The sequence below is a fragment of the Mesoplodon mirus genome, assembly GCF_964341445.2.
Source record: "Mesoplodon mirus genome assembly, chromosome: 19".
NCBI lineage: Eukaryota > Metazoa > Chordata > Mammalia > Artiodactyla > Ziphiidae > Mesoplodon > Mesoplodon mirus.
Genome location: NC_138995.1, coordinates 50,331,034 through 50,356,013, shown reverse-complemented (window position 1 = coordinate 50,356,013; position 24,980 = coordinate 50,331,034). Strand labels below are relative to the sequence as shown.

The 24,980-nt window shown below is 37.1% G+C and overlaps 1 protein-coding gene across 4 annotated transcripts in view; it reads right to left on the bottom strand.

The window, feature by feature from the left end:
- The window catches only part of LOC309795553 (uncharacterized protein), a 61,090-nt gene extending 46,768 nt beyond the window's left edge, over positions 1–14,322 (bottom strand). For 3 of the 4 annotated variants that reach the window (XM_082607998.1, XM_082608000.1, XM_082608001.1), the window contains exon 1: positions 13,934–14,322. Coding sequence is in view for 1 of the 4 variants with exons in the window: in XM_082608002.1 (XP_082464128.1) it covers positions 2,399–3,637 (1,239 nt within the window). In the remaining 3 variants the exon portion in view is untranslated. Of the gene's footprint in view, positions 1–922; positions 4,106–13,933 lie in introns of those variants that run through there. The other variant, XM_082608002.1, reaches the window with a different exon arrangement.
- Positions 14,323–24,980: the final 10,658 nt, after the last annotated feature.

The following is a 24,980-nucleotide window of genomic DNA, read 5'->3' as shown; positions in this document are numbered from 1 at the left end:
AATCCTGTTTTCATTTCCTTTGGATATACAGTTGACCCTTGAACAATGCAGGGGTTAGGGGCACAAATTCCCAACGCAGTTGAAACTGCACCAGCACAAAGGGATAACACTTAAGGAATATGAGAGAATGCTTAATGAGAAATGGAAGAAAAGAGAGGATAATTTAGATTCACATAGATATACATGTATCTTATTTGGATACATTACCTCACAAAGTCAACCTATGGCATTTATAATCTTATCTCAAGACCAACCTTCAAATATGCTAATAAGCCGTGCAGTGCTATAGTTGTAGTAGCATAGTATTATTCTGAGTTTAAAAGAAATTGATATATTTGAAAGCAGCCTAAGGTTTGTGTTACATACTCATTTTTTATCACTATTCAAAAAGAGAACTGCTTTCTATATGTCAAGTTATTGTGGAAAGGAATCAAAAATCCTCAAAAAGATTTGCTTTTAATAAAAGAATTCTGTTTAGGTCTGAGATCTCCCTTTTCAGTGCCATTTTCCTGAAGGAAACAAACAAACTAGAGGTGGGGGAAACTGAATGACTGTGGCAGCTTAGAGAAAAAAATAGTCTGAGTTTAAAACTCAAGCTGAAATGCAAGAGTTGATGTTTTATTCAATGGCATACACAAAAAAGTAAGAGTGACATGTTTTCCTCATTTAAAAAATGTCAAATTTCTAATGCCAATACTGGTTATGTGGACTATTAAAATTTCTGATAAATGTTCCTGAAAAACTAATTATCTCTAACAAGTCTGTGCATTTATTACTAAGTGATATGATCCTTAAATGTATGTGATTCAATCACCTATTGCAAAATCATGCTATAATCTACTGTGGTCTCAGTAGAGACCACACAGAGATTAGTGATATGACATTTGAGAGTAAATTTAAATAACCAGATTTGTTACCATTCCAATTTTTAAAATTCATATTTTATAGTAAAGATATGATTGTAGAAATTTCTTCTGTAAAATATCTGCATCTAACTGGGAATGTGAATCCACTATAACATGTACTCCATATAGATTCCCTACTCCTATCCCTATCTTTTTTAATTTTCAGAAGTTTAAAAGAAACAGCATAAACAACAGAATAAACTCATATACTATTACAATTCAGAATTAACTAATATTTTGTTTTGTTTACTTGGAATCTTTATTTCTTTATAATGAGATAGATATTTAGATACAAAACTGAAGTATCCTTTAACTACCATGTTTGGCCCCATTTCCCTTCTACTGCCTTTCTTTTTAGAGACAACCACTTTTGGGAATTGAGTGTATTCTTCCAATCCATTCTTCATAGTTTTACATAAAAATGTTCACCCATAACCAATGCTTTAATACTAGTGTTGGTTAGTGTTGATTTAATTCAAATTCATACAGGTATAATTATAATATATTCACTTCATTTGTTTTCACTCTACATGATTTTCATCTTTCTCTATTAATACATATAGATTTAATTTGTTATACTTAACTACTAGAGAATATTATACAGTGTGACTGCATCACATTTTATTCATCCATTTCAAAAGTGACAGACATTTGTTTCCAATATTTTGCTAATATAACTCATGCTGCAATGAACATAAAGGTACAGGACTCCCTGGGTACATGTATCAGTTTCTTTGCTATATGTATGTATACTTAAGAGTGGGTATTCTGGAATCTGTTTTCGAAATTCTTTCCTACCCTGAGGTTTGAAAAAATTCTCCTATAAAATTCTTATGTTACTAAGTTTTGCTCTTTGCATTCTAATCTTCACAACACTTTTGGATTTTTAAATAAATACTTTAATGTATAACAACAGCAAAGATCTAATATTTTTCCATATGAAGAGTCAATTACCCTGAGACCATTTTTTGAATCATCCAGATTTTCCTACCAACTTGTGATTACCACCTCTATCAATTGCCAATTCCCCATGAAGATATGCATATGTTTCTGGATATAATATTCTGTCACAATCTTTGTTTTCTATTACTGCATCAAAAGCAAATAATTTTGATTATACATGTAGCAAAACATATAACAAAAAAATGACAATTCTGTCTCTTAATTTCACATCTTAATACCTCGCATATCTTTGTCTGAATGCATCAGGTAGGCCTTCCAGAACCATGTTGATTAGTGTCCATGACTGGATCCTTACTTTAATGAGAATGCTCCTAAAAGTACAGCAGGAACAATGTTTTTTGTGGGGGTCTTGGGGGTGTAGGTTTTCATGATACTGTGATAGTTATTAAATTCTCAGTATATTACATTTTGAGCTGTTGCTGAAGGATTTTCCACATTCATGTGACTTTACTGTAAAATGAATTTTCTGATATACTGTTTAATATGAATTCTCTTGAAGGTGTTCCCAAATTCAAGGCATTCATAGAGTTTTAATGAGTATGAATTCTCTGGTGTCTAATATGATGTGACTTCTGGCTAAAAGCTTTCCCACATTCATTACACTGATAAGGTTTTTCTCCAGTATGGATTCTCATATGCAGAGCAAGAGTTGAAAACTGAGAGAAGGCTTTCCCACATTCATTACAACCATAGGGTTTCTCACCTGTATGGCTTCTCATATGCACAGTAAGAGATGAGCTTTGACAGAAGGCTTTCCCACATATTTTACATTCATAAGGCTTATCACCTGTATGAATTCTCACATGTACAATGAGAGATGTGATTCGAGAGAAGGCTTTTCCACATTTATTACATTCATAGGGTTTCTCTCCTGTATGAATATTGTGATGTTTAATGAGGTACTGCTTCTGCCTAAAGATTGTTCCACATTCATTACATTTATAGGGTTTCTCTCCAATATGAATTTTCTCATGCTCAGTGAGGTTTGATTTCCCACTGAAGGCTTTTCCACATTCCTTACATATATAAGGTTTCTCTCCTGTATGACTTCTCTGGTGTCTAATGAGGCTTGACTTCTGAATGAAAGCTTTCCCACACCCTTTACATTCATAAGGTTTCTCTCCAGTATGAATTCTTTGATGGATAATGAGGTTTTCCTTCTGGCTAAAGGCTTTTCCACACTCATTACATTTAAAGGGTTTCTTTCCACTATGGATATTCTGATGTTTAACGAGGTATTGCTTCTGGCTGAAGGCTCTTCCACATTGATTACATTCAAATGGTTTCTCTCCTGAATGAATTTTCTCATGCTCAGAGAGATATGATTTGCCACTGAAGGCTTTGCCACATTCCTTACATACATAGGGTTTGTTTCCAATATGATTTCTCTGGTGTTTAATAAGGCTTGGCATCTGAATAGAAGCTTTCCCACATTCATAAGTTTTCTCTCCAGTATGATGTTTTTGATGAGTAAGCAAGTTTCCCTTCTGGCTGAAGGCTTTTCCACATTTATTACATTTATATGGTTTCTTTCCTGTATGACTTCTCAAATGTAGAGTAAGGGATGAGACTCGAGAGAATTCTTTACCACATTCATTACATTCATGTGATTTCTCTCCAGTATGCATTTTCTTATGCTCTATGAGGTTTTGCTTCAGGCTAAATGTTTTTCCACATTCATTACATTCATAAGGTTTCTCTCCAGCATGAATTTGATCATGCTGAAGGAGATCTGATTCAGGCTGAAGGCTTTCCAACATTCTTATCATGCACAGATACCTTCTCCAACAAGAACTCCTTAGTATCTCTTGACATGTGACATGGATGAAAGCTTTTCCACATTCAGTAAATTCATATGGATTCTCTCCAATAGTAATTCTCAGCTATCTAACAAAGTTTAATATATGATGAAAGACTTTTCACATTGGTTATCCTGTGATTAGCTGATTACAAATTGGGATGAAATATAGCATCCTCATTATATTCTTAATGGTTCTTTCTTAGACAGCTTCTCTCATATTTAAGTGTAAATTAAATGTTCCAACTCGTTTAAACTGAGTCCCATACACAGAGGAGTAGTCTTAAAGAATCAACGTCTATGCTCAGAGGAAATACTTTTCTGCTACCTAAGTTTTCTGAGTTTTTCTTTAGCTGTGTTTTCACGGAGAAGGATGAGACTTAACCCAGAAGTCTTTCCTGTTGTGTCTTTATTTACTTATAAATTTCCCAGGCCTTTTCTAAAAAGGAGTACAAAAAAATCATCATTGAAAAGAGTTAATAACTGTAAAATATTTAATGCCTGGCATGTAGTAAAATTCAATAAAGTAGCTATCATCATCATCAATATCACACTTGTAAATTTCCCACTATTTTTAATAAAATTTCAAAAATATGCAATTTAAAAATAGACTCTTTATTTCAAACCTAACCTACCAGTATAAAAGAAAGCTCAAATGCAAATAACATCCATGGGTGTATGTAGCTTAAACTGCTTTTAAATGAAACAATGTATACTTTATAAATCAGTAAAGTAAGGGAAAACATAAAGAACAGGTGACAAACAGGATGAAAGACAAACACGTAACATTTGGAAAGCCTAGGATGAAGGGCTAAAAAATAAAATGATAGGAGTATTAATAAGGGATATGTGGTTAAATAAGATATTTATTTCTATATTTTCCTGAAACTCCATTAAAATGACAATACGGGATGAAGGGCATTACTCATAAAATCTAAAAGGTTGAGGAGACAACAGTGAATAAAAGTATTAGGAAATTTTGAAAGGAAAGCAAATAAAGGACTGTAAATTAACAGGAGAACTGAGTGACTTAAATAAAATGCTAGCAGATGAGGATGCCACTTAGAAGCAAGGTAATCTGTGACACAGCTGTCAACAGAAAGGCACTATAACTGGAGACACTGCATGAGAGTGGAAGGTGGGGCTTATAAAATGAAAGGAGCAGCTGATACACCCAATTCTCCTAACTGGAAAGAAATAGGAATTTATTATCCAGACAAAGTACAACTGAGAAACTCCAAATTTAGTGATGACAGGGAAAGTAGATGAGAGTACCATACTGAAAGAAGGGGATGAGTAAAAGTTTATATATAGTATAGGCTCCCAACTTCTTTCTTCTGCTAGACTCTAAGAATGCTAGTAGTTGTTAGATAATGGAAGGGTTCTTGTTTGAAAAAATGAGCAGATCATGAGAACACCTATAGATACTGACATTTGGAGTCATATAAAAGAAAAACTTAGATATCTGACTGAATGCTGCACAGTGAAGCCCACCATTTTACAAGACCCACCCATGGACACAGAGATTACAATAATCTTTCTGGTACCTCAATGTATTAACGTAGAGTTAAAGATCACAAAAATTGGACAAAAGCCATAATGTGAAAGATCAAACAAATAAGAAAAAACAAGGCAAGGAACAGAAGAGCACATACATATAATATATAATTAGTATCACAGAAAGCTAAGAGATTATATAGCAATGAAATATTAACAGGATTCTATAAATAAGTGCTTTTGGAAATAAACAGTATGGTGCCAACCTTAAAAATTCAATAGGTTGGGAAAAAAATTCCAGAATATCTCCCAGAATAAAAAAATAAAAGGAAGGAAGGGAGAAAGGAATAAAGAAAGAGAGTAATGACTGGGAAATTAGTAGTTTAGTGGAGGAATCCAGGAGGTTCAAGAGAAAATATGAAGCACCAGAGAAAGGAGTTTCAGAGAAAATATGAAGAAAAATGAATGCAGGAAATTTTCTGAACCCCATCTTTCATATTAGCATGTTGATAATGATTAAATTGATTACATTTAAAATAGGTAAAATAGCTGTATAAAATACGGGAATAAACACCAACAGACACAGTCAAAAGAGTTGAAAGTGGCTATCTATGTGGAACAAAAACTGCAGGTGAGGAAGAATGGAGCAAGCATAGCTATAATCCTATTTGACTTTTAAAAGCCCCTATTTGTTATACTTACAGAGATCTTGAAGACTTGGGCCTTTTAACTTGACTCAGTCTACAATTGTATAATAACTATAGACAGTGCTCTTTTTATCTACTTACAACTGAGTTTCACATGGGCTAAACAGCAAAGTACACATATATTTAATGGGAAAGAAAATATGCCAGAAAATAGCCATTTTAGCTTCCAAATCTGATTTTGATCTCTATTTTGATTATTGATACTATCATTTCTTGATACAGAAACTGTCACTGCCATCAAATTCAATTTTCATTTATTTTTCTCCTTTCATTATGCCTGATATACTGGCACCCAAGCTCTTTTCTTGTCAAGAGCACTTTCCTTGGCCTCTCTCTAAATCCTTTCTTTTATAACTGTTTTCCATCCACTCACTGCAAACCTTGGACATTATCCTGATCTATCTGTCTTAAAATTATATCCTCATTTTCTTATAAATCATTTCAAGAACTGATTAGTAATATGCTGCCACTCATCAGTTCTATAACTTCCATAACTAGAAAAAAATACCTCAACCCTCACTGCATACCATAAGCAAAAATTCACTCAAAATCAATTATAGACTTCAGCATAAGCATTAAAATTATTAATATAAAAGAAAAAATGGTAGACTTCATCAAAATTAAAAACTAATTAACGTCCTTCAACAAACACAGTTAAGGACTTCCCTGGTGGCACAGTGGTTAAGAATCCACCTGCCAATGCAGGGGACACGGGTTCGAGCCCTAGTCCGGGAAGCTCCCACATGCCGCGGAGCAACTAAGCCCGTGCGCCACAACTACTGAGCCTGTGCACCAGAGCCCATGAGCCACAACTACTGAGCCTGTGTGCCACAACTACTGAAGTCTGCACACCTAGAGCCCGTGCTCTGCAACAAGAAGCTACTGCATTGAGAAGCCCGTGCACCATGACAAAGAGTAGCCCCTGCTCGACGCAACTAGAGAAAGCCTGCGTACAGCAAGGGAGACCCAACGCAGCCAAAAAAATTTTAATTAATTAATTAATTAAAGAAAAGAAAAGAAAAAAAAAACACAGTTAAGAAAACAAAAAGGAAAGCCATAGACTGGGAGAAACTAATAAAGGGCTTATATCCAGAATATATAGAACTCTTGAAACACAATAATAAAAAGATAAACAATTTAATTTTTAAAATGGGAGAAAGACTAGAGTAGACATTTCACAAAATAAAACATCTTATTTGTGCTCAAGAATGCAGACAAGGATAAAAAACTGGCCTTTCTGCCAATAAGCTTCAATGTATGTCTTAGACATCAAAGCGAAAAATACAAATCTAACAGAGTATATACTTAAGATCCAAGTTGCTCTGGAGGCTACAATAGAAGATGGAGATACAGAGATTAGAGAGATTGGGCTAGAAGTGAGAGACAGTTTAATAAAAATGAAGTTCAAGGTTGAACAGTGGATAGGATTTTGATAGATGGGTCACTGCACAATCAACAGCAAAGATGCAAAGAATTTCATACATATGAAGGGGGAGGTGAGAACAGTGCAACTGTTACTATTTAAAGCTAGAATAATAATCATAATCACCAACTGTGCAGTGAAGGGAAGAGGGAGACTGAAAATATGTATTGTAAAATGTAGAAAATATACATCACTCCTGGTAACAGATTGTAAACAGATATTGTCTCAAATCAAGGATGCAGACTAAGAAAATTATGAATATAAAGGCAACCATAAGAAAAAAATATAAACTTTCCAAATTTTCAGGAAAAAAAGACATATATTCAAAACAAAGAAAGATCCTACAGCAAAAGATACAAAAGATAAAAGATGAGGCAGAATTTAAAACAGTTGGGAATTCCCCGGAGGTCCAGTGGTTAGGACTCCATGCTTTCACTGCCAAGGCATGGGTTCAATCCCTGGTCAGGGAACTAAGATCCCACTAGCTGTGCCGCATGCCCCCCCCCAAATTAAAACAGTATATAGGATAAAATCAGAGAATCAATACCAACCATATTGTTTCTGTCAGTAAGTGCAACTAGAATAAAAATAACTATTAAAAGAGCTATGATAGGATCATACAGAAAATTCTCAGGCCTCAAACCAGACCTCCAGAATCAAAAAACCTGTGGGTAGGGCCCAGCAATCTGTATTTTACAAGCCCTTCAGGTGATTTTGATTCATGCTAAAGTTTAACAACTGATATAGCAAAACCCCCCTAAACTATATATATACAAGATATGAATCTAAAACAATATATAAGAAATGGTGAAAATAAAGACTAAAGATAAAATAAAGAAGATAATCATGAATATATAAAATAATCCAAGATACAAAAACACATTAGCAACTGAGAAGACTACCTCTCTCAACCTAGGAGATCAAATCCATGAAATATGCAAACATATAAAAAATGGGAACATGAAATAAAAATATGCACTTATTTATAATATAGAGCTAACTAGTTTATTCTGCATCTTGAAAATAGATAGCGAACCATCTTTTAAAATGCTCAGAGAACATTCTCAAAATCCGTCCACACAGTAGGCCTATAAAATCTCAAATATTCCACAAAGTAGAAAAGGATAGATAAAATACTGACTAAAAAAAAAATAAAGTCATAAATTAGAAAAATGAAAATCTTTCACATGTAAATTCCAAAATCTATTGGCTTGAACAAACTCTTTGGTCAAAGAAGAAATTAAAATAAATTGTGTAATGTTCAGAATATTATTCAGAATACAATGTATATCAGAACCCAGAACCCACAGAACACATTTGAAAATAATGCTTGGAGAAGTTTTAGCATAAATGTTTACATTATTTTTAAAAGAAATAATCATAATAAACATTCCAACTAAGGAATTACAATAAGGAAAAGTAAATAAAAGACAGAAAAATTAGTAAAGATAAGAAAAGAAATTAATTATTACAAACAAAAATAGAAGTAATAATAGATTCATGAGTTGATTCTTAGGGAAAAACTAAAAGGGAATAAAAGCAAAATTACAAAAATAAAAAATGATTATTTGGAAATAAGGATTGTAGAGATTATTTTGCTCAACCCTACGCAAATAAATTTGAAAACGTAGCAAATATAACCTCTGAAAACTGAGGCCAGAAAAGACAGAAAATCTAAACAGAAAAATAAACATAGGAAAAAAAGAGATAATCATTCATACATTTCATCATCCCAAAGTCCCAGGTATACATGGCTTAAGATGTGAATTTTACTAAACTTTTAACGAAGTACAGTAATACTATATATTTAAAATTTTCCAATTCTTAAATTCATTAAATTTGCAAAAGCATGATGCTCAACAGATCAGGACTAAGTTCTGTATTACTAATAAGCCAAAAGAAAACACAGAAATTATGTCTCCTTGGTAATTAAAGCCCCTTGTATTTTTACAGGGATTGTATCAACATCCTTCACACATACTTATCAAAACTGAATTTTTTTTTAAACTGAATTTTTTAAATACATCTTTAATGGAGTAAATTGCTTCACAATGCTGTGTTAGTTTCTGTTGCACAACAAAGTGAATCAGCCATATGCATACATATATCTCCCAGTCCCTTCCCTCATGAGCCTCCCTCCCACCCTCCCAAAACTGAATTTTTTATACTGTGAAATGACAGTCCTGAACTGAACTAGGCAACACTGTCTGAATACCAGGCAAAATGGTCCTTTCAACCAGCATTTATCTTGTGGTTTAAAAAGTATTTTCAAAGTATAAATCAAAATGCTCTAATGCCAAACAAACTGCTATAATGCCTGAGTTGAGTAGTTGCAACAGAGATCCTATGGCTTACAAAGCCTAAAAAACTTACTACCTGGCCCTTTACAAAATAATTTATTGACCCCCCCCCCCAGAGTGGTGATTGCTCTCTCCTCTACCAGGCTGGAACCAGGATGCATTGTTGATCCAGCTTCAACCACAACTAAATGATAAAGAGACACCTGGAAGAAATCTGGATCTTGAAGTACCACAAAGACCAAAGCTACCATGCAAATTTTGACTACTCACCACATAACTGATATGTGACCAAGAAATGAATTCCTACATTCCTTAAACCAACACATTTTGGGGTTTATTATAGTCACTTAGTTTTACCATGATTAATAACACTTTTTAGTCCAGTTTCATTGCTTTACATATCACGTATCTGCAGATGCCAACTCAACTCAGGCACTGTAGCTTGAAGGTAGTCTCAGACCATAAGAAAATGAATGAACTTTTTTACAAAAACACATAGTAGGGTATAGTTGCTAACCTCTGCTCTTAACAGGTCACCATTTGAACAGAATACATTGAGTTTGCTTAACATTTGAGCATTTTGATATATGTTACAACTCTTCTCAACATAGCAATCACAGTAATCTTGTCACAGTCAAATCATGTCACTGCTCTGCCTGAAAGTCTCCTTGTATACTCATAAAACATTTAGAAGCATACAATGTTAATAATTGCTGCTTCCAGGGAGCAGAAATGGAGAACTGAGAGCCAGGAATAAGGAGACATATCTATTCTTTTAATTTCTATCAAGTATATGTATTAGAGTTTAAAAATAATAGTACTATTTCTCTTTAAAAGTAACAGGGAATTGAACTAGTAGGAAGTCAGCACTCATTTCCAGGCCTGCATTATTGTTAAAAAGCAGGAGGTGGAGAAGAGTTATACTATGATATCTGGAGGTAAGAAGACAATAAGGAATAAGGATAAGGGGGTAAAATTCAACTCTGAGGTATATAACGATAGAAGGAGGGAGAAATGATAGTTAAATTTTAAAGAAAAGAATCTACGTGCTAGTTTTTGAAAGATTACAGATCTATAATCCTTGGCAAGAAGGACTGAATGAAGGAAAGGAGTCTAGGCATATAGGGAGAAGTAAAAAATGGAGAATGTTAGTGAGAGGGAGAAGCACGAAATTTAGGCTGTAGAAGTCATAAAATTGAGACTGCAAATGAGGTAGAGAGGCTGGCGTCCAGAATAGAGGTTAGAGAGGCACCCAGTCCTCCACAATCTGAGAAAAGAGCACCAATCCAGGAAGAACAGGTGGAAATGTTACCTAGGTATCTAAAGAATTCCTAGCAATTTTCACTCCAAAGGATGCGGGCTGATAAGAAAATCTCCTCAAAAAAAGTTTCAGGGGCTTCCCTGGTGGCCCAGTGGTTGAGAGTCCGCCTGCCGGTGCAGGGGACATGGGTTCGTGCCCCGGTCCGGGAAGATCCCACGTGCCGTGGAGCGGCTGGGCCCGTGAGCCATGGCTGCTGAGCCTGCGCGTCCGGAGCCTGTGCTCCGCAACGGGAGAGGCCACAACAGTGAGAGGCCCGCGTACCGCAGGAAAAAAAAAAGTTTCAGATGTTGTAAGCTTACTGAATAACTGTAATGAGCTTTTATTCCATTCATACCTGCTGGGTTCTTCCTAACTCACCTGGAGAACACCTCCTTTACATTTCTTCCTCAATCATCCATTGCTCTTCTTGTTTGAATTGGTGACTTTAAAATTCGAAATACTAACATAGGACTTGGATGTTACTGCTGAAGGTCAAAGCAGCATCCCAGAATTCAGGTTGAGCCCTTAGACCCTCAAAGGAGTTGAAGGATAAGGAAAGTGCAGCTCCTGGGGATGCACAAAGCTGGCTTGTGAAAAAGAACAAAGTAACGCTGACCCTTTGGCTTAGAAACTGGAGCACATACATACATGTGAGCACATGGAAAAAAGAGTATTTGTAATTTGCATCTCAAGCCAAACTCATCATGCCATTTAAAGGCTCCATGCATTTCAAAAAATGGGAAACAGAAGGTATCGTATTTTCAGAAGTTAGGTTATACAGAGAAACTACAAGACTGAGTTGCTAGAGTTCTCTAGAATCACAACCTGTACGGGTACCTTTGAGCAGGTGTCACTTGTAGCCTTGCTCCTGATTGAACAGTCACAGTCACACTTTTGAGTATCATAACGACACTTTTCTCATAAATGTGAAGTCGCCAGCCTTGAGTGATATGGATAAAATATAAAGGAGTGACTCTGAAATAATTCATGAATCAGGGCTCTTAAAATTTTTAGAAGCCTAATATTTTACCTAGGTTATGTTACTCTAGGAGAAATTAAATATTTTAAGCGTCCTATAATTATATGGTCATTCAATTCATTGGTTCAGCAAACATATATATATTTCTCACTTATTATGTGTATTGAAAAGACCATGGTCTCCAATTTGTATGGAGGTATGACAGATAAAAGGATCATACTTCCTCACAAGCTTGATCAAATGTAGTATGCTTAGAATATGCCTGGACAGTGCTATGAATTGATGAAAACAGGTAATACAGAAGGGGGAAAGGATGGAGGCAAACTGCAGGAGGAAAGACATAAGTATGACATTCTGGACATAAAGAGTTTGAAGTTCCTATGCAACCTCCAGATGGTGCTATTAGGCAGTTGGATATATGCATGAGGAGCTCAGGACAAGCCTCAAAGAGGAATGATCATTTGTTAGTCCTGCGTCAGCTGAAGCCACAGCAGTGGAATTTTGTTGCGCATAGAGTTCTTAGAGGTGAAAAAAAATGATCAAAGTCAGAAACCTAAGAACACTAATATTTAAGGGAAAAACAGAAACATAAGTCACTAATGGAGGGTTTTTCTTTTTTGGGGGGGGCGGTGTTGTTCCTTGGTTTTGACCGGAATTATAAAAATGAGAGAAGTATTATGGAACTCAAGGAAACGTTCAAGAATGAGGCAGTGATAAACACCTGAAAAGGAATGGAGTGAACACAGAAATCTAATTCCTCCATCCCAATTAAAAATGGAAGTGTACAAAACACGCAAGCAAAAATGTGACTCTTATCCGTGCCCTAGCTGCTGCATCCCCTCACAGCTATTTTTATTTTCTGTGTAACTACAAATATACATTCCTATCCCCACTTACTAAAAAAAGTAGTGTATTACACCAAATATACACTTTACTTTCTTCATGTAACAAAATACACTGCAGACTTTTAAAATCTATCTAACATATATATTTCTATTTGCTCAAGTCTTCTTTTGGGTCTTTCATTAACATTTAAAAATAATCTTCATAAAGGTTTTATACATTTACTGTTTATCCCTAGGTGTTTTATCTGATTTGTTGCTATTGTAAATAGTCTTCTTTATAACTATTACTTATTATTTTCTGTATGTATCAAAGCTATTATTTCTATACATGAATTTTTGTACTGTGGTACTTTTTCGTTTTATTGAAAAACATGTTAAGTGTGATAAAATACTGGAAGAAATTCTCTTTGTAGATAAAAGAAAAATTTGTTTCGCTACATTTATAAAGGCCATTTCGTTTGGGGAAAACCTGGTCAAATTAGGAGTCAGACTGCCATGCTCACTGACAAACCAGGTAGTCTTAAATCCGTTACTTGATTTCTGCACCAAAGACAGGACAACTTGCTTCCCAATTCCGTCCGTGCTGTCTGCACTAGTGGGAACTACCTCTTAAAGCTATTCCTTAGTCCAGGACTTCTCAAAGCAGCCTTACCAAAATTCCTTCAAAGAATTAAGAAAATTCAATACCTACAGGGAGTCTAGACAATCAATAACAAGTTTCCCGGAAATCTTTCCTCTTTAAAAAAAAAAAAAAAAGGAATGCTGATTTTGTTTTCTACTCCACAATGAGTCTGCTTTTAGCCTTTTCCCTTTCTCATCTTTCACAGAAACGGATGCTCCAGAGAGATGCATCCTTATCATTATTTTAGAAACTAGAAAAGTGAGGTTTACATGGTACTACCCCACTAAGTTCACAATGTCACCCAAACTCACAACCTGGAACCACACAGGTTGCAACTCTACAACCCTCTCACACTCCCTCAAAACCTTTGTCACCCACCGGAGAACCCGCCCGTTTCCTTCTGTACCCCTGCCCCCATCCGCAGAAGCTTTGAACACTGACGTGTCACAGGAGGCGATTCCTCCCCTTCAGTTTCCCCAGCCCGGTAGTAGGCTCCACAAAACCTCCCTTACAGCCTCCCCGACCGGATTCCAAACCCAGAAACCCAGGTCTCGCAACAAGATATGCACTTCGCAGAGCCAAAACCAAACTCACCAGCAGACAAAGACGACGAAGGCGAGCCGGAAAGCCTGCGCCTGCGCTTGCGCCTGCGCACTCCAGGCTGGCGAGCATTCCCAGAGGTCTCCTGGGTTCCACCAAGCTTGGGCTCAGTACCGGGCAGAAACAGTCGATGTTGGCCGGCTGTCCCTTTTTTTTGACTGTGGACTACATTTCCCAGAAGTTTCAGTGGTTCGAGTCGGCTTTTCGAGTCAGCTTTCGCGCTTTCTCAGCTCCACCATAGTTTGTGGGACTGTCTTCCTGGTTGGGGGAGTAGTGTACGTAGGCCGAGCCTCAGGACTTAGGTAACACTCTACCTGTGCTAACTCTACCTCTGGAAGAGGGCAGTTGTGTGCCTTGGGTTATAATAAGCTCAGTTGAAGCACGCCAGGGTGACTCCAACTAGGAGCCACGGTGCAAGGCTACGCCAGGAGCGCCAGAAGACTCCAGGGCGCGATTCGAGGCTGGGGTGGAGTAGGGGTGAGGCAGGGAGTGGTTGTGGGGATCTCTTCGACAGGGCTCAAGCCCAGCGCCATCTTGTCCCTCGCGAGTGCGGCTCTGAACTACATTTCCCAGAGATCGTCGCGTTCTCCGGCCGGCGGCTCTGAGCAGAGCGGTACGCGAGCAGGGTGTTAATCTCTGAACTGTTGGCGGCTGACGCCGCGCACGGCAGATTGGAGGTGAAATGTCCAGAGCTCGGGGCGGGGATGGAGACTGAGCATTAAGTCTGTTCAGGCGGAACGGACGGGGTTGGGGAGGGGAGTGTCGGTTACGAAATTGTGTGTGACTATGTGTCCCAGTGATGTGTGTGTTATTCTGTGTGTGATACCGTGTGTGTGTAGCTTTCTGTGGATGAATCTCCGTGGTATGATTGTTAATGTGTGACCGTGTGTAATACTGTGTGCTGGTGTGGGTTACCTGTGACTGTGTGTCCCCGTGGTGGGTGTGTGGATTGTTTCTGTGGAATCGTGTATTCCTCTTCTGTGCAGGCATAGGGAGCTTTGTTATTGTGCCTCTGTGACTGCGCCCTAGTGGGGATTGTAACTGTGTAGCACTGTGTGCGGAAGGAAGGGGGAGTCTGTGACTGAGGCTGTTAACTTTGTGTCTACTGGTGGGTGTGTGACTATGCAGCACTGGATGTGTGAATTTGGGGAGACTGTGTCAGTTACTGTGTCACATGTAGTCATGTATGAGACACAGGATGGCTCTGCCCCTGTAAAAATCCTGATTCTTCTCTATGACGTTGAGGTTGAGATGGAAGCTCGGGTCTCCTCTGATAGCCTTCCCCTGGTCAGGGAGGGGCAAGTGAGCAAGGTGACCTTGTCTTCTGGACCTCAAGAAAGGTCTGTTGTCTCCTTTCCCCATCTCTGTTACCGGGCTCAATGGGTCTGTCCCTTGTGGTGCATAGCCAGTGAACACACCAAGTACTTTTGAGTAAAGCAGAAGCATTTATTACTTGTGACAAGTAAGGAGACAGAGCTAGCTCTCAAAGTACTGTCTCTCCAAAGCTGGACGGGGAAGTTTTAAACCTGGGGGGCATGCATAGTCCTGAAAGGGCAGGCATGGTAAAGAGATAGAAGTTACTCTAGGTTGCCAAAAACTGCAAGCAAGCAGGTGTTTTGGTTGGTTGTTTGCACTGTAACCTTTTTGAAACATCTGGCGTTTGGAACTTTGCAATTTAACAGTTTCTGCAAAACAAAGCACACTTTGGTGTGCTTTAACCCCATCCTTTCCCTACTGCTGCTTAGCTAACATATCCTCCAAGAGAGATCTCCAAGGAGGAGAAAATAATGGTTGTGACATCTAAAAGTCGTACATAAGGTGGCTTGGTATTTTCTCTTTGTTTGTAAAATGCTTTATTTTTGCAGGAGGTGATTTTTTTTCTTTCTTGGCTAACTCCTAACAAAGACTCATGAAGTAAACTGGAACCTACTATTTCTCTTTGGAAATATCTTCCTTGCATTCGTAATTTTTAAAATTAATATGTATGCTGAGTATTCTGATTTTACATATATGTAACCATGTAGATACATATATGTACACACGTATATATACACACATTTGTATACCTATATATATTTTAAATACTTTCATTTAAGTGACGTTGTAACTTCCCACATAATTGAAAGTTATTTGAGAATATTTTTAATATTAGACAGTGTTGTTTTTTCATGTGTGACTAACCCAATATCCATTCTCTCCTTTATTGCTATAAAAATGCGGATTTTTGATTGAAGGGGCAGTGTGCTCAGCTTAACAAAAAACAGATAGGAAGGGAATTCCCTGGTGGTCCAGTGGTTAGGACTCCCACGCTTCCACTGCAGGGGGCATGGGTTCGATCCCTGGTCAGGGAACTAAGATCCTGTAAGCCGCACAGCACGGCCAAAAACAAACAAACAAAAAACATGTTTTAGTTTCCCTTATAGTTGTAAACAAAAGCTGTTAGATTGGATTCCTTAGTTCTTTAAAGGGGTGGGGATGGGGCAGGCTCAGTGGGTACGTATTCTTTTGGCCTTCCTCCTTTCTCCTTCCTGCCTGGAAAGTGGATATAGTGCTGCATATGGAGCAGCCATCTTATAACCATGTATTTACTAGGAAAGGAAGCATAATAGAATTTACAGTATTGTATTAAATGAAAATAGAGGATTTTAAATGGTATATATTGTATGAAAGTTTTTGGTAAACAAAACAAAATTTACCTATAGGTGCATGAAATGTGTAGTAGCATTTTAATTCTTTTCATTGTAATGTGGACTGAAATAAAAACACACATGAGAACTGTGAGTTTCCGTTTTATTTGGGGACTTACTGAGCACTATACCTTGGGAGACAACCTCTCAGATAGCTCTGAGAAATTACTCTGAAGAGGTGAAGGGGTACACGCAGTTAAGGATACATCTCGGTAGAAGGTTACTGCCAGTCACGAGGAACAAATATCTCAAGTAATGATTTTACTGCTTTTCTGAGTATGGGAAGATGCAAGAATCCAAGTTCATTTAAAAATTCTCCTGAAATAATTCTAACTATCTAAAGGCCCATTTTTTCAGAGCACAGAGTGACTCATCCTGAATTCCTTTCAGTCAGTCAGTGACTATATGGCTAATGGCTTGATTCTTGTAGAACTGGATGGTGGACAATATTTTTTGTTTTACAGTTTCCCCCTTTTGGTCATAAATTCAACCAAGGTTTGGGAGGCATTTTGTGACCAATTTGTCCCATGGTGCTAGGAAGGCTCATTCCTAGGTCTGGCGAGGATTTCATTGATGGGCCACTCAGTGTGCTATTACTGGACTAGGCATTGTTAATGGTAGTCATAAAAGTTTCTGTACCACCTGTCTTACTAGTCTGTTACGGTCTAGGAAATGATTCCCTCTTGCTGCTTCTTCCCATATCTAGAGTTACACTACTACAATCATTTTGATCTTATATGTATATGTAAAACTATACTTAGTTAATTGTTTCAGGTTGCTTAGTCATCATTATCTTTATTGGAGGCTCAGTCACATTTGGTAATGCAAAAAACAGTAATTTTATAAAATAGGCAGAGCATAAGTAATACAGCTAGTAGCATTGATAAGATCATAAGTAAGAATTTAAACCAAGAGCTTCCATTAGGTGTGGCCCAGTATATCCCCAGTCATCTGACCCAGTCTGTTCCTTACCAATTGCTATCTTTAAAGGTAATGATATATAAGCATTGTTCATAAGGCACTCAGCCCAATTTCCTAGTGTTATTAGGCTGGTTATCTTTAGTATGATTTAATGGTTCCCAACAAACAAATTGTTCCCTCTAACTTAAACAACCATAGCCTGGTATTAGCCATATACATCCATCCCATGACTGAGGGAGGGTCCCTCCTAATAATCAGGAGTTTATATTCTTTCACTGAAATTAGCTCATTTCTCTGAGCTTGAGTAACTTTAAAAGAAAATTCATATTTATGTCCAGGGTCAGAGCAAGTATGATTGATTGGCCAACTGAGGGGGTCCCATCTAGTAATATCAACAGTGGCCTGAACAGAACTATAACTTCTTTCTTCTATAATAAATTTCCTAAGGACTATTCAATCATTGCCTTGGAGAGGAGAAATCCACCAAGGTAACCCAAAAATACTGGACATAGGTAATTGACCATAAGCCCAACAATTGGATTAAGTTTTAAACTCTGTATAGAATTTTGCCTGTAATAGAAAACATTTGATTCATATGCAGACGTCCAAGAGATCAAGAGAATGCTATAAATAATCATACAAGTCAGGTCTAACATCTTGGGATAGCTCTCTATTTCTGATGTTGTGCTCTTGTCCTGGTGTGTCATTTCCTCTCTGTTTGAGCATTGTTTTAAGGTGAGTTTGAGGTCAGCAGTCCTCTACATAGACCAGTACAGTGTAGGGGCCCATTTTAAGTGGGAAATATGATTCTAAGAGTGAATTTCTTCACTTTTGCTGCACATCAACTAGTTTAAGGGTCCTTTCATCTAGGTTGGAGACAGTCCTTTAAATCAGGCGTCCCCAACCCCTGGGCTGCGGACCTGTACTGGTCCGTGGCCTGTTAGGAACCGGGCTGAACAGCAGGAGGTGAGCGGCTGGCGGGCGAGTGAAGCTTCATCTGCTGCTCCCCATTGCTCCCCACTGCTCTCATTACTGCCTGAACCATCCCCCTCCCCCTTCCCACTCCATCCGTGGAAAAACTGTCTTCCACAAAACCAGTCCCTGGTGCCAAAAAGGTTAGGAACTGCTGCTTTAAATTATGCTTCTTCATATGTATATAATATCCTGGTTGTAGGTCACAGGGCATCTGATCTTCATCTAAAGAGAGACTGCTGTGATAAGCTTCAGAAACAAACCTAGAATGTCTTTTAATAATTCAATTAAACTTTTGTAATAACACAACATAGTAACAAGGAGTCATCCAGGAAGTGAGTCTTAGGTAGTAAACACAAACCCTCAGAAGCAATTAACAACACTAGAACTTAACATACATAAAGTAATATCACTAAACCATAATTTTTATCTCTAAAATTATCCTCATTTCTACCAATGATAGTCAAATTAAGACTAATTGTTTGCAAAATAAGTTTGGTTTCAATAAACTTAGCCTGATTATTTACATAAGTGTATCCTACAGGCTCTTTTAAATTGGCTGTGCTGGAACTTTTTATAAGGAATCTCAGATTGAACTTTTAAAAGACCTCATAAGGCCAGGAAAGCCATGCCAAGGACTTGCCACCTGTGATGGGTATAGATTTGGATGAATTCCTCCCTTCTCAGGGTCCCCAAAATAACTCAAAATTCCTGTACCCGTCAGGAGGTGGCCTTCCTTATTTACCTGTTAAGGCTGCTGGGAACCTAGGAGTTTCCAATTTCTGGAGGGATCAGGTAGAAAAGATAAAAGTTTCTACTCTGCTTACAAATGTACAGTTTACCAAATTGCTGTCAGTTATAATTAGTTTAAGGGGGAGGGTTTCCTTATATCTGGAAAACAAAGATTAAAAGCCGGTAATATTTCAGACAAAAATCATAAAAACTATCATTCAGCCCTATGTAGCTAATTCTTGTTGATCTTGCTCTTTTGTTAACAGTTTTACGAAGCCATCAGGGTTTCCATTAGAATTCTTTAATTTCTTACCCAGTTCAGTGGTACGATGTAAAAATTATCAGAAACCTGTACTTGTCAAAAGGTCCTTTCTATGAATCTTGAAGATGAAGCATTTTTATAAAAGCATCAGAGTACAATAACTGCCTATAAATGACAAAAGACTTAAAAAGGCATGGTTAAAGATCTGATTACAATGCAATTGGCAAAGAAACTTGGTTACTTCTGTGACATAGAACAATTAAAGATAATAACTAGAATTATGACTGATAACATTATACTAGAACATACCAGACTTTTAGGAATTCCATGTAATTTCTAGAATAGCTATATTAATAACATTTATCCATACAGTATATCCTAAGAGGGTTTATCATCATTCATTTGATAATGCTTCCCATGTTCTTTAAAATACCAAAGAAGCCTAATTAGTTTAATATCTTTCTCTGATAAGGAGAGAAAACAAATCTCTTGAGATGTTCTAGGGGACCTCTGGAAAATGTCAAGTTTATTTCAGGTCAATAACACTTCATTTAGAAGTTGATTTTTGGAAAGTATGTCAAAAACATCAAATAGGATTATAGGTGCTGTGAGACAATACTTTTTCACTTAACTAAAGTGACAATAAAAGATTTCAAAGGCAAATACAGATAGTTACAACAGATTACTTAAAAGGTAAAGAAACTTTTATAATCTGTTATTAAAGCAGATCATTATTCCAGGAAAACTTTGTCCTCTTAACAGAGAGGGAAACAAATTCTAGTTTTGCACCTCCTTACCTTTAATATTAAAATTCATTTACTCAATTAAATTTATTCTAATCTTAGTCCTGATCACACATTAAACTCGTTGCCCAGGGTTTCTTTTCCATTACCTTCTATAATTTCCTTTTTATCTCCATATTTTGTCCATTTCTCTTCTGACCTCTCTTTCAGACAAAATTACTTTCTTTTCCCTTAACAAAATGTATTTCAATTCCTTATACCTTCTTTTTCCTTGCATACAAGGATGTTTCCTAATTAATTTTTTTTAATGTATTTTTGGCTGTTGGGTCTTCGTTGCTGCGTGTGGGCTTTCTCTAGTTGCAGCGAGCGGGGGCAACTCTTTGTTGTGATGTGAGGGCTTCTCATTGCAGTGGCTTCTCTTGTTGCAGAGCACGGGCTCTAGGCGCATGGGCTTCAGTAGTTGCAGCACGTGGGCTCAGTAGTTGTGGCATGTGGGCTCTAGAGCGCAGGCTCAGTATTTGTGGCTCATGGGCTTAGTTGCTCCGTGGCATGTGGGATCTTCCCGGACCAGGGTTCGAACCCATGTCCCCTGCATTGGCAGGCGGATTCTTAACCACTGTGCCAGCAGGGAAGCCCCAGAAGTTTTTAATTTTAATGACATCTGACTTATCAAGTTTTATTTTTCAGGGACCGTACTTTTGGTGTTTCTAAAAAAATCATTGCCAAACCCAAAGTCACCTAGATTTTCTCCCATGTTTTCTTCTACAAGTTTTTGTTTTTGTTTGTTTGTTTTAGTTTTACACTGTAAAGTTAGGCCCATGATTTATTTTGAATTTTTTTAAGTCGTAAAGCCTGGTCCAGATTCATTTTCTTAATGTGGCTATCAAGTTGTTCCAGCAGTATTTGTTGATTGTTACATTTCTCCGTTGATTTGTCTTTGCTGCCTTGTCAAAAATCAGTTGGCTCTATTAGCTTGGATCTATTTCTGAGCTCTCTATTCTATTCCATTTATCTACTTGTCTGTTCTTTTGCAGTACACACTGTCTTGATTACTGTGTCTTTATAGTAAATCTTGAAGGTGATAGTGTGTCCTCCAACTTCTTCATCTTCAATATTGTTTGACTATTCTGGGTCCTTTGTCTTTTCATATGATCTTTAGAATCAGTTTGTCAATATCCACAAAATAACTTGTAATTTTAACTGATATAGCATTGACTCTATAGGTCAAGTTTGGAATACCTGTCATATTAACAATATTGGGTTATGAACATAGAATTTTTTTAATATTTATGAACATAAGATATTAATTTATTTAGTTCTTTGATTTCTTTCATCAGAGTTTTCTAGTTCTTCTCATATATCTCTTGTACATAATTTGTTAGATTTATTCCTCAGTACTTTTTTGGTTCTAATGTAAATAATTATGTTTTTAATTTCAAATTCCTATTTTTCATTGCTGGTGTATAGGAAAGTACTTGACTTTTGTACATTAACCTTATGTTTTGCAACCTTGGCTATAATCACTTATTAGTCCCATGAGTTTTTTGATCATCCTTCAGGATTTTTACACATTCAACCATGTCATCTGCAAATAGCTTTATTTCTTACTTCCCAATCTGTATACGGTTTCCTTTTTTTGTTGCATTACCTAGGACTTCCAGTACAATACTGAATATGAGTGGTGAGAACAGATATCCTTCCCTTGTTCCTGCTCTTAGAGGGAAAGCCTTTAGTTCCTCACCATTAAATATGATGTTACCTGTTAGTTTTTTGGGTTTTTTTTTTTGCTGTACACGGGCCTCTCACTGTTGTGGCCTCTCCCGTTGTGGAGCACAGGCTCTGGACGTGCAGGCTCAGCGGCCATGGCTCATGGGCCCAGCCGCTCCATGGCGTGTGGGATCCTCCCGGACCGGGGCGTGAACACGTGTCCCCTGCATCGGCAGGTGGACTCTCAACCACTGCACCACCAGGGAAGCCCACCTGTTAGTTTTTGGTAGATGTTCTTATCAAATTGAAGAAGTTTCCTCTATTTCCAGTTTCCTGAGAGGGTTTTAATAATGAATGAGTATGGAATCTTTTCATATGCTTTTTCTGCATCTATTGATATGATCATATGATTTTTCTTCTTTAGCCTGTTGATATGATAGATTAATTACTTGATTTTGAAATGTTGAGCCAGTCTTGCATGCATGGGAGAAATCCCACTTGACTGTGGTATGTAATTACTTTTCTACATTTGTTGGATTTGATTTTCTAATAATTTGTTGAGGATGTTTGCTTTTGTATTCAAACAGATATTGAGAGATATTGGTATGTAATTTTCCTTCCTTACAATGTCTTTATCTGATTTTGGTATTAGGTTAATGACAGCCTCATAGAATGAGTTAGGACATCATTCTATTTTCTGGAATAGATCACAGATAATTAGTATTTCTACCTTAGACATTTGGTAGAATTCATCAGTGAAATCATCTGTGCCTGATGCTTTCTGTTTTGAAGGTTGTTATTCATTTCCTCTAACAAATATGGACATATTCATATTATCCATTTTTTGTGTGTGTTTTGGTAGATTTTGTCTTTTTTGGAATTTGTTTTGTAAGTCATCTAATTTGCTGGGATACAGGTATTCATAGCATTTCCTTATTATGCTTTATATTTCTGTGAGGTTGGTAGTTAAGCCCTCTTTTTCATTCTGGATTTTAGTACCTTCTCCCTTTTTATTTTCATGGTGGTTTTAGCCAAATATTTGTCATTTTGTTGATCTTTTACTTGATTTTAAAAAAATTTTTGACTGCGCCTTGCGGCATGTGGGACCTTAGTTCCCCAACCAGGGATCAAACCCATGCCCCCTGCACAGAGTCTAAACCACTGGATCACCAGGGAAGTCCCTTGTTGATCTTTTAAAGAAACAAATTTTGGTTTCATTAATATATTTTTTCTATTATCTCTTCCATTTATTTCTCATCTATTCCTTATTATTTCCTTCCTCCTTCTTGTTTTTGGTTTTTCCCCCTAGCTTCTTAAGCTGCAAAGTTAGGTTACTGATTTGAGATTTTTTTTTCTTTTTTAAAATATAAGCATTTACAGCTATAAATTTACCTCTATGTGCTGCTTTATATGCATCTCATTAGGTTCATTTTCATCTGAAAATATTTTTCTAATTTTCCTTATTTTTTGTTTGACCCTTAGGGTTAATTAGTAATGTGTTTAATTTCCAAATATGTGAATTTCTCGAATTTCTTGGATTTCTAATTTAATATCATGTGACTGAAGGATATACTTTGTATGACTTTAATCCTTTTAAATTTATTAAGATTTGTTTCATGTCTCAGTGTGTTTTATCCTGGAGAATGTTTTATATGTATATGCTTGAGAACAATGTGTATTTTGCTCTTATTGGGTGGAGTTTCTATTAATGCCTATTATCTAAGTGATTCATAGTTTGTTCAAGTCTTCTGTTTTTGACCATCTACCTAGTTGTTCTAGCTGATATTGAAACTGACTTTGAAGGCTCTACCTACTGTGAAATTTTCAATGTTTGCTTCATGTATTTTGGAGCTCTGTTTTTATGTGCATTCCATGTTTATTTGGGCATTTTTATATAGTAACTTTAAAATCCCTATAATTCCAACATCTTTGTCATCTTGGTTTTTTTTGTTTTGTTTTGGTCTTTTTTCATTCAAGTTGAATATTCCTTGTTCTTGCTAGGATGAGTAAGTTTTGACTGTACCCCAATGATTTGGGTTATAATCTTATGACACTCTGGTTCCTATGTAAATCTTGTTTCTTGTTGATAAGCTGGAATTTAGTCATGGCTCTGTTTACACACATAGTATTTGGAGCCCCCACTGGCTGGAAAGGGAAAGGACCTTTGTTACTGCTTCATTGGAGTGATAATTCACTTATTTCCCCTGTAAATGCCTGTCAGTGCCAAGTCGCAACGGTAGTCAATGACCCAGTTGTACTTACACCCTCTCAATGCATCTTCCAGCCAGGAAATGAGGTGTGCTTCATGGTTCTTGGGCTAGGTTGGCAGTCAGTGCTCTAATCACATACACGATCTTTATAGATGCCCATTATTGATGGGCCAGGATGGCAGTCAGGTCTCTGCTCACACACACAGCGTCTGCATATGCCCATTGCTTGGGAGAGTAGGCATTACTGCTGGGCTGGGATCTTAGGCTGTGCACACACAAGGCCTCTGCAGATGCTTACTGGCAAGAAGGGAGGATGGTGCTGCTAGTTGTTGTGCATAATAGTGTGAAAGATTGGCATTTTTAAAGTGTTTAGCTAATGTAGAGTTGGCATTGTCAATAGGGTATTGTTCTGCAGGGCAGCAACCTTCTCAGCCCTTTGGATAGGAAAAGCAAGCATACCTTGGGTGTTTTATTTTTTTGTTATTGTTTGGTGTTTTGGTAGTTGTTTGCCCCTGGTGGTATTCCTAATTTCAAGCCTCTGGTGCTCAGATAGGAATATATGGGAAGACAAAAACAACAAAACACCCAGTGTTCTACCAGGGAACTCACCACTGGGCTGGGTTGTTACTCGAATCCCAAGGTCAATAGAGTTGGCCTTCATTACTCCAACTTTCAGATTCTTCTTAAGTTTATTTCATGTATTTTTTCCATGGATTTTAAGTCTAATAAGTGGAGAGTAATAGGGCAAAATGTGTTTACTCCATCATGTCCAGAAGTATGGTTTCTTATCTTCGCTCTTTTGCACAT